This window comes from Hippocampus guttulatus, chromosome 8 (genome assembly GCF_054856545.1).
Source record: "Hippocampus guttulatus isolate MCC_2025c chromosome 8, RoL_Hgut_1.0, whole genome shotgun sequence".
In the NCBI taxonomy this organism is placed as follows: Eukaryota; Metazoa; Chordata; class Actinopteri; order Syngnathiformes; family Syngnathidae; genus Hippocampus; species Hippocampus guttulatus.
In genome coordinates, this window is record NC_141268.1 from 12,053,082 (window position 1) to 12,063,003 (window position 9,922).

General features: G+C 41.9%; 1 protein-coding gene across 2 annotated transcripts; it reads right to left on the reverse strand.

The window, feature by feature from the left end:
* Positions 1–12: 12 nt before the first annotated feature.
* On the reverse strand, positions 13–9,857 carry LOC147201180 (solute carrier family 2, facilitated glucose transporter member 11-like). 2 transcript variants are annotated; one of them, XM_086117356.1, is made up of 12 exons: positions 9,808–9,857; positions 8,798–8,896; positions 6,712–6,872; positions 6,495–6,619; positions 6,284–6,413; positions 5,825–5,973; positions 4,783–4,970; positions 4,598–4,708; positions 3,729–3,830; positions 3,058–3,133; positions 2,051–2,178; positions 13–1,942 (listed from the first exon to the last, which is right to left on the reverse strand). In XM_086117356.1, exons 1-12 carry the CDS (start codon positions 9,826–9,828, stop codon positions 1,769–1,771), a joined length of 1,464 nt encoding a protein of 487 aa, XP_085973482.1. In that variant the 5' UTR covers positions 9,829–9,857; the 3' UTR covers positions 13–1,768. The 2 variants fall into 2 exon arrangements, with proteins under 2 accessions (XP_085973482.1, XP_085973483.1); XM_086117357.1 differs by lacking the exons at positions 6,284–6,413; positions 6,495–6,619.
* Positions 9,858–9,922: the final 65 nt, after the last annotated feature.

The window sequence follows — 9,922 nt, forward strand, 5'->3', positions numbered from 1 at the left end:
GAACCGTTTGACTGATTGATTATATGATTTAGTTTGTCTCCAACACGTTACAGCAGCTTCACACGTTGGGTGCCACGGATCTCACTCGCTACATACATGAAATAATCAACGTTTACAGATCACACAACATCACACCATGGATATTTCAAACAAACAAGCAAGCTACACGCATTTTATACTTGAAAGGGTTTTAGAATGCACTTTGTACAAAACCAATTGATGCAAAGCTATTTTGATATTTTTGGGGGATAGGGGAGAATCTCTCTCACTCTATTTTTTTTTGGGATGTTTTCCCCTGTGATTCTGCAGGTGGTGTCTGTAGACCATTTCTCTTCTGTCCTACAACCCCCTTTCCAATGAAGTTGTGATGTTGTGTTCAACATAAATAATAACAAAATGCCATGATTTTCAAATCATGTTCAAACTTTATACAATTGAATGCACTACAAAGACATTTAATGTTCAAGTCTAGTCACATTTATTTATATAGCCCTTATTTACAAACAGGTCGGCAACTGGTTCGCATGTCAGACTCTCAGTGCAGAGTTGCGTGGTTGGATTCCGCCCTATGGCCTTCTTGTGTGGAGTTTTCATGTTCTCCCCGTGCCTCTTCACTATTTGCTCAAAACAATAAAGTTTGTCCGTTTGAACATGAAATATCTTGACTCTGTGGTGTATTCAATTAAAAATATGTTGGACATGATTTGCAAATCATTATATTAGGTTTTTATTTACAAATCCAATTCCAATGGAGTTGGGACGTTCTGTTAAAGCGATCACAGCGGTGGACAAGAGGGTAGTCTCTCTCTGCCTTCGGGTGTGTGTGTGGGTGGGGGGGGGGGGGGGGTCCTGACTGTAGTTTGTACCTATTTACCAAACAGCAGTTCAGAACCCACCCTTTTTGGAGTCCTTGGAGGGTGTGCTGGAGAGCGCTCCCTCTGGGGACTCCCTCGTTTTGCTGGGGGACTTCCAATTCTCAGGTAGGCAATGACAGTGAGACCTGGAAGGGCGAGATTGGGAGGAACGCCCCCCCCCCCCCCCCAAATCAGAACTCAAATGGTGTTTTGTTGTTGGACTTTTGTACTCGGCACGGATTGTCCATAACTAACATCATGTACAAAAATAAGGGTTTCCATATGTGGACTTGGCACCAGGACACCCTCGGCCGCAGTTCGATGATTGACTTTGTGGTCGTATCATCGGATTTGCAACCGCATGTTTCGACACTCGGGTGAAAAGAGGGGCAGAGCTGTGAAATAATCACCACCTGGTGGTGAATTTGCTCCGTTGATTAGGGGGGGCAAGATGCTGGTCCGACCTGGCAGGCCCAAACGTACTATGAGGGTTTGTTGGAGTTTCAACTCTCACCTCCGGCAGAGCTTTTCTCACGTCCCGGGGGGCGGCATTGAGTCCAAGTGGACCATGTTGCACGGCTCTTATTGTTGAGGCGGCCGATCGGAGTTGTGGCCATAAGGTAGTTGGTGCGTAGTTGTGCCAGTATCTCCCAAAGTCACTGGTGGACACCGGCACTGAGGGATGCCGTCAAGCTGAAGAAGCTCCTTGTATTTCTTTACTGTGTATTTCAATGTCTTTTACACTTTTGTTTGTAAATGCTTTTATATGTTGTACTTTAAATTATGTCAATTTCCTTGTGTACGAAACGCGCTGTATTAATAAAGCCGCCTTGCTTTGCCTCGCCTATGTCGAGGTAAATTTAAATTACGAATGAAACATGTTTTGGTGTTTTGCTCTCAATACATAGTTCACATTAAAATTTGGTGGCAAGTTCAGTTTCCCTGTTCTTGTAATTAAGTTTGTTGAAGTCCTCCATAATCTCCAACATGGTCTTTCCTTTGGTCTCTGGCACCAAAAAGATCATGAAGGCTCCACTGATGATGCAATAGATCACAAAAATCAGGAAGCAGTACTGGCCCAGTCCATTCTACGTGGACACACACACACGCACACACACACACACACACACACGCACAATGTAAGGTTGGATTAGGATCGAGACAATATAGGCAGACTGAGGTGTGGCATGTCTCACCACGACGTAGCTGAAACACATGCCCACGAGGAACATGCTGAGCCAGCCAATAGTCCCGTTGACAACGAAGGCAGCGGGACGCCATGCTTGGAGGAAGAGGTCAGCAGGAAGGGCGAAAGCCACTCCAGCTGAAAAAAAAAATTATATGCACTGAAAAAAATAGTGTATTGAATTTAATCTATTTTTTTTTTAAGTAGACCATACATCTACTTTGAAAAATAGATTATCTGGCTCGAGATGATTTTATTGTGTGAAAATACCTGCCAAAAATAAAATAAAAAAATAAAACAAGTTTTTGGGGGTGTACTGTACTACCATACTCCCATGCATTAAAACAGGGAAATTGTAATACAGGGCGCTTAGTGCACTTTCATTTATTTTATTAACAACGCATTTATCAATAGAAATGTTAAAAACAATTAGCGGCTTTGCCAAAGACATTTTCTCACTTTTTCTATGGATAAAATGTTTGGTTCGGTTGTCTTTGAGTCATTTAGCAAAACATAAGCGCTAGCCGGCTAGCTAACGTCATGTTGACAACTTGCTCTCCATTTCGCTGTCGAAGGAGCACCATTTTGACAATTTTAATCCAAGCAACAGAAAAGTCACTTAATTAGACAGTCACTCGACGATCATGTTAAGTTTTTCTGAATTTCTATTATCTATTTTTCAAAACAATGAGAGTAGAAAAGGAGTTCTCTTTCCCTAAAAAACAGTTAACCTCATATAACATCTTGTTTTCAACTGACCCTTCACACATTGAAACAATAGCGCAGGAGAAGAACTTTTAAATCATCATTGAAGACATTTTTTGTTTTCTCAATCACTCCAGCTGCGTCAAATCACATAAAAGGGTTTGTTTTGAGGTGGTGCCTTCATTGTTTCTCCTACCCAAAAGATGCGTCTGATGTTGTGTTTGAAAAAAAATCTATAACACTCATTGTACGTCACATACATACGTTCAATTCATAAAATAAAAAGTGGGGGTTTTTTTCACCAGAACTCACAGGGTCCAAGTCCATAAATGCAGATGACGCAAAAAATCAGACCAATGTTCACGTATGGGATCCATGAATTCAGATCCTGCAAAAAAAAAATTATTTAGTTCAAAATTAAGTCAATGCCATACCTGTCAACTCATACGGTTTAGCCATAGTTCATACGGATTTTGTGGTGAATCTTACTATATGGCCGTATCGCACAAATCATACGGATTCTGACAATCCCCCCCCCCCCCCCCCCCCAACAGGTAGTTCCGTTTGGTTTTGCCCAGAATAGTGCTAGGCTACTCGAATGCTTTCATTTCCAAAGTAAATATGAATGGATGCTGTAACTTCGAGCCGATGGGTCAGCATTTGGAGTCGGTGAAAAAAGTAACGCAGGAATACAACTCTGAACACAGTAATGTCACTAAGTAGAATGATGATTAGACATTAACCAGACATTGTATTATGGAGATCTACAATAAATATCATTGAAAATTTCGTGGGGGGGGGGGGGGGGGGTTGCCGTTATTTTGACATTTAAATTCTTTGGTATGTTATAAGGATTTTTTGCTCTTAATAAGGATTTTTTTGGTAGTTTATACAGGTTGGCGCTCCGAAAAGTTGAGAGGTATGCAATGCGCAGGGATAGTTTCGTGTTTAGTGAATCAAAGTCAAAGCAGCAGAGTGGGTACCTTGATGCACAGCATGATCGTAAGAAGAGACATGGTGACAGCCATCATTAAATAGCCATAGCCCATCAACTTCTTTCGGCCAGCACGGTCGATTAAGAAGGACTGGAACACAAATAGGAGGGAGACTTTAAAATAAGCTCTGCACAAAATATGCTGTAAACCATCCGTAAATCATGACGTCAATAGCTGGTAGGATGTGTACAGTACTGTGAATTCGATATCAGTTTCATTTGATCAAACGAGTTTTCAAATTACATTTTCAAACTCTACATACTCAGTAAATTGTCCTGAATTTGCATAAGATATTACAAATGATGAAGCTTTTTTTGCTGTTGTTCTCTTCTCTTCTCTGCTTTTTTTTTTTTACATCATATGGACACAATTTTGTTCAATTTCCCCCTCCAATGTCTCTCTCTAATTTGCTTTGATATGGATTTTTTTTAATTACTTATTTAAATCGGATAATGCACATTAATTAACACTAGTACATTTTTTCTCTTCAGATTTGTTTTGAATGCTGTTTTGTCACAAAAATATTAAATTGATATGGATTTTCTTTTGTAATTATTCTTCGTTACATCATCGATTTGTAAACTGAAAAATTGTGTCACAAAACACATGCGTGAAACAACTTCACTGATCACTGACTGCTTACTATTAATCCTGCTTAAAATACATTATATATATATATATATATTGAGTATTTTTATCTTGATTTCTTTTGAATGAGCTTTTCAAAATCACACAAGTTTAGAGACTGAGAGAGAGAGAGAGCGAGAGCGAGAGAGAGAGAGAGAGAGAGAGAGAGATTGCTGAGAGCATTGACAAAAACCTGGTCAAATTTAGATGTGATCCTGTGTCAAACTTACACATAGCATGACAGCGATAAACTCCATTGCTCCAATCCCAATAGTCAAGTACTGCCTGAGCTCTTCTGGAGCGCCTGACTCGCTGAAGATGTCAAAGGCGTAGAAATAGAGCTGATAGAGAGGACGGCTGATGATAAGCAGGATTCAACGCAGCTTAAAGTAGAACTGTCCTCAGGTATAGGTACCGCATTGTAGCCACAGAACTGGTTGCCAGAACAGGTGAGAACCACAGTCAGCAGCTGCCATCGGACACGACGACAAGTCAAGATGTCCTTCACCGTCTTGGCCTTCTCCCCTTGAGTGCTCTCTCGCTCCTTTTGCATGTCCTCCAGTTCCATTTTCAAGTTGTCCTCCTGCCACAGCCACTGCAATGCTTTCACATGACGCATGTGCAACTTGTAACTCAGCTACGCTGTCAGAAGGTTTTCAATTTGTGTAGTGCCACCTTATGGTATATTTATTGTACACCTTACACAGGGGAGATATTGGGACCTGACAATTTTCATCTTTTGGAGGCAAATATTTACCTGAGGGTCCTGTCTACGTCAGAGATGCACAAACGTTTTCCCTACCACACCTGATCAGTGTTAAGTTGTAATGACATCATTCACAGCTAGATGGCAGACATGACTTAGTATCACTTCCACCTGTTCATCTCCATTCGAAAAGGAGAACAAGTTAACGGAGACTCTTGCTACACAAAGAAGAAGAAGGGCCCATCATGCAACCACGTGAGGCGCAAACATGTTTACTGCTGAGATATCAGATGGCGAATACCTTAACTTGGCTTTTAAAGTGGATGCTATACAAGTCACGGTCACAGTTGTGTGTTCCCAACACACAACCTAAATTTAATGTGTCAAGTTACGAAAGACACACTTTGAATGAACTATGTGTAACATAAACAAGACGGAAAAAGTACAAAAGTATACAAACAACAGCGATTTTTTTTAAACTTTTCTCCGTAAGAACCATTGACAGTTCGTTGAAATCGCATAAAGTGCATTAAGTTGCCCATCCCTGGTTTAGATTGCTGCTACTGCTACGCAATACTTTAATTAAAATGCAGTCCGTACAACACTGGGTTATGTCGAAAGGCATTCACACAAACCCAGCCCTTGTTTGTATCCCTACATGTAAACGAAACGGTTGCAGACATGATCCCAATGATCCCAAAATGGATCCCTCCAGTACCCATCTTTTCTGGATTGGGACACATGCACTCACCTTTCTTGGCACCGTCGCTGTCTCCTTTGTCGATGTAAAGGTACCGGGGCGACTCAGGGAAGAAGAAGAGCGTCAGGAACGGCAAAATGGCGGGAACGCTGCTGATGGCCAGAAGAAAAGGCCACATTTCATCGATGCCCATCATCTCCCTGGAGAGAGTGCGGGATAGTCACTGGTGAGTGTGGTTTTATCACAATTGTTTTAATATTGAAAATATCGAGCGGCCTATTCACTGTGACAAGAATTCATTCAGCTGCAAATAACACATTTCAATGACACATGGCATTATCATGAATCGGAAGAGTTTAATCTAAGAAAGAATGAAATGTTCTTCTCGATCCAAGCTTTTCTAAATATTTGGGAGTTCCTCTGCAAGGGAATCGGCAATCAGGCGGGCAGCACGGCGCCAAGTAGGTCGCACATCTGTGTCATTTTCTAGTGTTTGAAAACACTCCCTACTTGATGCCGATGATTTGACCCATCATTTTCCCCAAAGCCATAAACATGGTCAGAGTCAGGGTCAGAAAGCCTCTGAGTTTCTTCGGCGAACTTTCACCCAAGTACATGAGATGCACGCTCAAGCCAAGACCTGCCAGGAGGACGAGGAAAAAAGATGAGTGAGGAAACTAGGAAAAAACATCCCATAGGATGATCGTCCTCAACGACATACCAGCATTATAGCCGAAGAGTAACCGGCCAATCAAAATCATCTCAAAAGACTTGGCCGCGCGACTGAAAATCATGAACAAAGCCGCCACCACGGCCACGGCGCTGTTAAACAGCATTGTTTTTTTCCTGCAACACAATGTCATGCAAATGCTTGTTTTTTGTGGGGTAACTTTGTCACCATCTAACAAACCAGGTGCGTTGATGTGACGTGTCCCCACCGGCCATATTTGACGGGGAGACTGCCGGCGTTGATGGCGCCGACCCACGCTCCCAAACTCATCACGGCAACGATGAAGGACCAGATGAGCTGCTTGGTGGATTCGTCCACGGGCGTTTGGTAGCGCCACATCCACGTGTAATTGACAAACGTCTGAACGTGCTGCACAAACGACAAAAAGCTCAGATGTGCTCCTTATTTTCAGGTACTACTTTGTCGCTATGGTTACAATGACAAATGTATGCCTTCTCCATCCAGTCGCACAATACGTTTTCCATATATATAATGACATACTCTCCCTGAACATTGAACTAAGCATGTGTAGGAGACTGTTTTTGTTATTCACTTGATTTTCTGTTTTGTTGCATTATTTTCGCTTTTCTGATTGTCAGTGAAGTAATCATTAATTTACGGGTTTTCAGAGGTGGCCCTATAACGTCTCTCGAGTTGTACGGCAGTTAAAAAAAAGGCACGTAGTGCAACAGAGACGTGTCTGTATTTTCCTTGGGTGTTACACGAATGAATAAAGAGCATATTTTAAAAACCAACACGACAGCTCTGTTTGCTTCAGAGCTGCAACACATGTATTCCCTAAGGAGGTACTGTTGGTCCACTCTACCTATCTGATGACATACAGTAAGTATGACCTTTATATTCAATGGCATGGTGGTCCAGTGGTTAGCACGTTGACCTCACAGTGCAGAAGTACTGTGTTCGATTCCAGCTCGGGCCTTCCTGTGTGGAATTTGCATGTTCTCCCCGTACCAGTGTGGGTTTTGTCCGTGTACTCCAATTTACTCCCACATTCCAAAAAACACGCACGGTAGGTTAATTGATCACTCTAAATTGTCCTTTGGCGTGATTGTGAGCGTGGATGGTTGTTCGTCTCTGTGTGCCCTGCGATTGGCTGGAACCCAGTTCAGGGGTTCCAAAGACAGCTGGGATAGCCGCGACCCTTGTGAGGATAAAGCGGATCGGGAAATGGATGGATGGATGCATGGCATGGCATGGCCGGTTATGCGCTCCCTCTCCAATGACATACTCAACTCAACTACAGCACGTATGTTGTTTTCAAATCTCTGAATAATCTCGCGCCACCTTACCTCTCTGAGCTCATCCGCCCCTACACACCTGCCCGGCGCCTCAGGTCTGTGGACCAGACTTTATTAGAAGTACCAAGAACTAAACTGAGGCTCAGAGGGGATCGAGCCTTTTCTGTTGCTGGTCCCTCTCTCTGGAATGACCTCCCACTAAACATTCGGCAAGCCTCCTCGCTGCCCATCTTCAAAACCCTCCTCAAAACTCACTTGTATTCTTTGGCATTCGACTCAGCATGACTTAGATTTGTTCTTGGTTTTACTGTTTGGTGCTTTCTACCGCCTTTATTACCGATTTGTCTTACTGTTTATTGTGCATGTTAAATTGCTCCATGTACAGCACTTTGTATGCAGCGATGGCTGTTTGAAAGTGCTCTATAAATACTGTTGACTTGACTTGACTTGACGTATGCTCTGTTTCCAGTACATAGGTCTCCACTGATGATAACTATGCGCTCCCTATCTGTATATGCCTTATATGACGACATACACATGTTCTCCCTGTATAATCACGCAAGCATGTGTTCCCGAATTAAAGACGTAATACACTTTTCCTATCAAATGACATAAGTGTGCTCTCCCTTGCCAATCATATCATATGATCTCTCTATCCAATGACACAACGGTTAGTATACTCTCCCTAGACGATGATAAAGTCATCTGTCCCGATCTAATGATGTAGCATGTTCTGTGTGTCTATCTGATGACATAAATATGCTCTCCCTATCCAGGAACGGTATCATCTTCCAACGATGTAAGTATGCGCTCCCCATCTGATGACTTCAGGATACTTTCCGTTTCCAGTGACATCACCATGTCTTTCTACGAACTAATGTCACATGCACACGCTCTCTAGCCAATGACATAAATATGCTCTTACTATGCAGCAATCATATTGTATATCTATATCCAGCTTCTGTATTTATCAAACTAAACTAAACGAATGCAAGAAGAGCCAAATGTGTGTTGTTTGAGGCATGCACATCTTACCACGGCTGGAGCAGCAACAACGGACACTTGAATCCCATACTGAAAGGGGCCTCCGATTCCAAGCACCACGGCCATTAAATAAAGTCTCCAGTATTGCATCTGATGTGAGAAAGGACAATAATCAGTGTTTGGTGTTGACACTTGTTACGCATGACTTTATCTTGCACTCATTCCTGTCATGGTTCACCGAAGTGGGCCCAAACATGCGTTTAATGATTACAATTAAACGTGGAACTTTTTTTCCGTGTTTTACAACGTGACACGTCTTTTTGTGCATTCGAGAAATTAACGTTGCGCTTAGAACATTCTGTACAGTGGTGCCTTGAGAAATGAGTAACTCAAACACAAATTTCAGATCATCTATCCCCATTGAAATGGAAACGGCATTAATTCGCTGTTACCCAACAAAAAGAACTAAATAATTGTACGAGGTTTTTTTTTCTTTTAATAGGACACCGTAGCACTTTTAGATACAATCCTTAAATTGCATAGAATGTAAAAAGTAAACAATTTGTACATCATGATTACTTAATTGCAACTTGGCTAAAGTGGGGTAGTATAATTCAGTCGTGAAGACCCAAACGAAGAAGACTTTCACAACTAATGTAAGTGCTATGGTATTAGTCGTTCATCGTATAGGATAGAAAGAATATACAATATATCCCTGTGAGTATTGTTCTACTGTTCGTCCAAACTTTTTGAATGTTAGTTCACTGCCCCTATACAGCGTTTGTATCTCCAATTTTTGCTTGCAAGTCAAAGCAACAAAAAAAAAGGGACTGAACAACAGCTTGTATCTCAAGACACTGTACAGTGCAATGCATGCTGCACGCAATTTATAGCTCCAAGCATCCGTATTTCTTTTAATACAGCAGAAGGTTCCAAGTGGCTGTAACGAACAATGAAAATGTTGGACTATTCACAAGAGTCATTTCAAAATGGACTCTTCATGCAAAATTGCAGATGTGTTTGCGAAGGCACGTGTGATTCAAATATATTTTTCAACCTACCTTGTTTGATGCGCCGTCCATGATTTTGGTGATGCTGAGCACAGGTTGGGCAGCAGTGCAAAATATATGGACGATGAAGCCCTGAGTTACACATCGATAGGCTTGAGTTGTCCAT

What these genes read in the sequence shown, in the direction of transcription:
- LOC147201180 (XM_086117356.1), bottom strand. Translation starts at nt 9,828, where the DNA reads ATGGACGGCGCATCAAACAAG. An exon ending in TTGTTGCTGCTCCAGCCGTG is followed by an intron (nt 6,873 to 8,797) that starts GTAAGATGTGCA and finishes TCGTTTGTGCAG; the next exon opens with CACGTTCAGACGTTTGTCAA. An exon ending in CGATCATGCTGTGCATCAAG is followed by an intron (nt 3,134 to 3,728) that starts GTACCCACTCTG and finishes TTTTTTTTGCAG; the next exon opens with GATCTGAATTCATGGATCCC.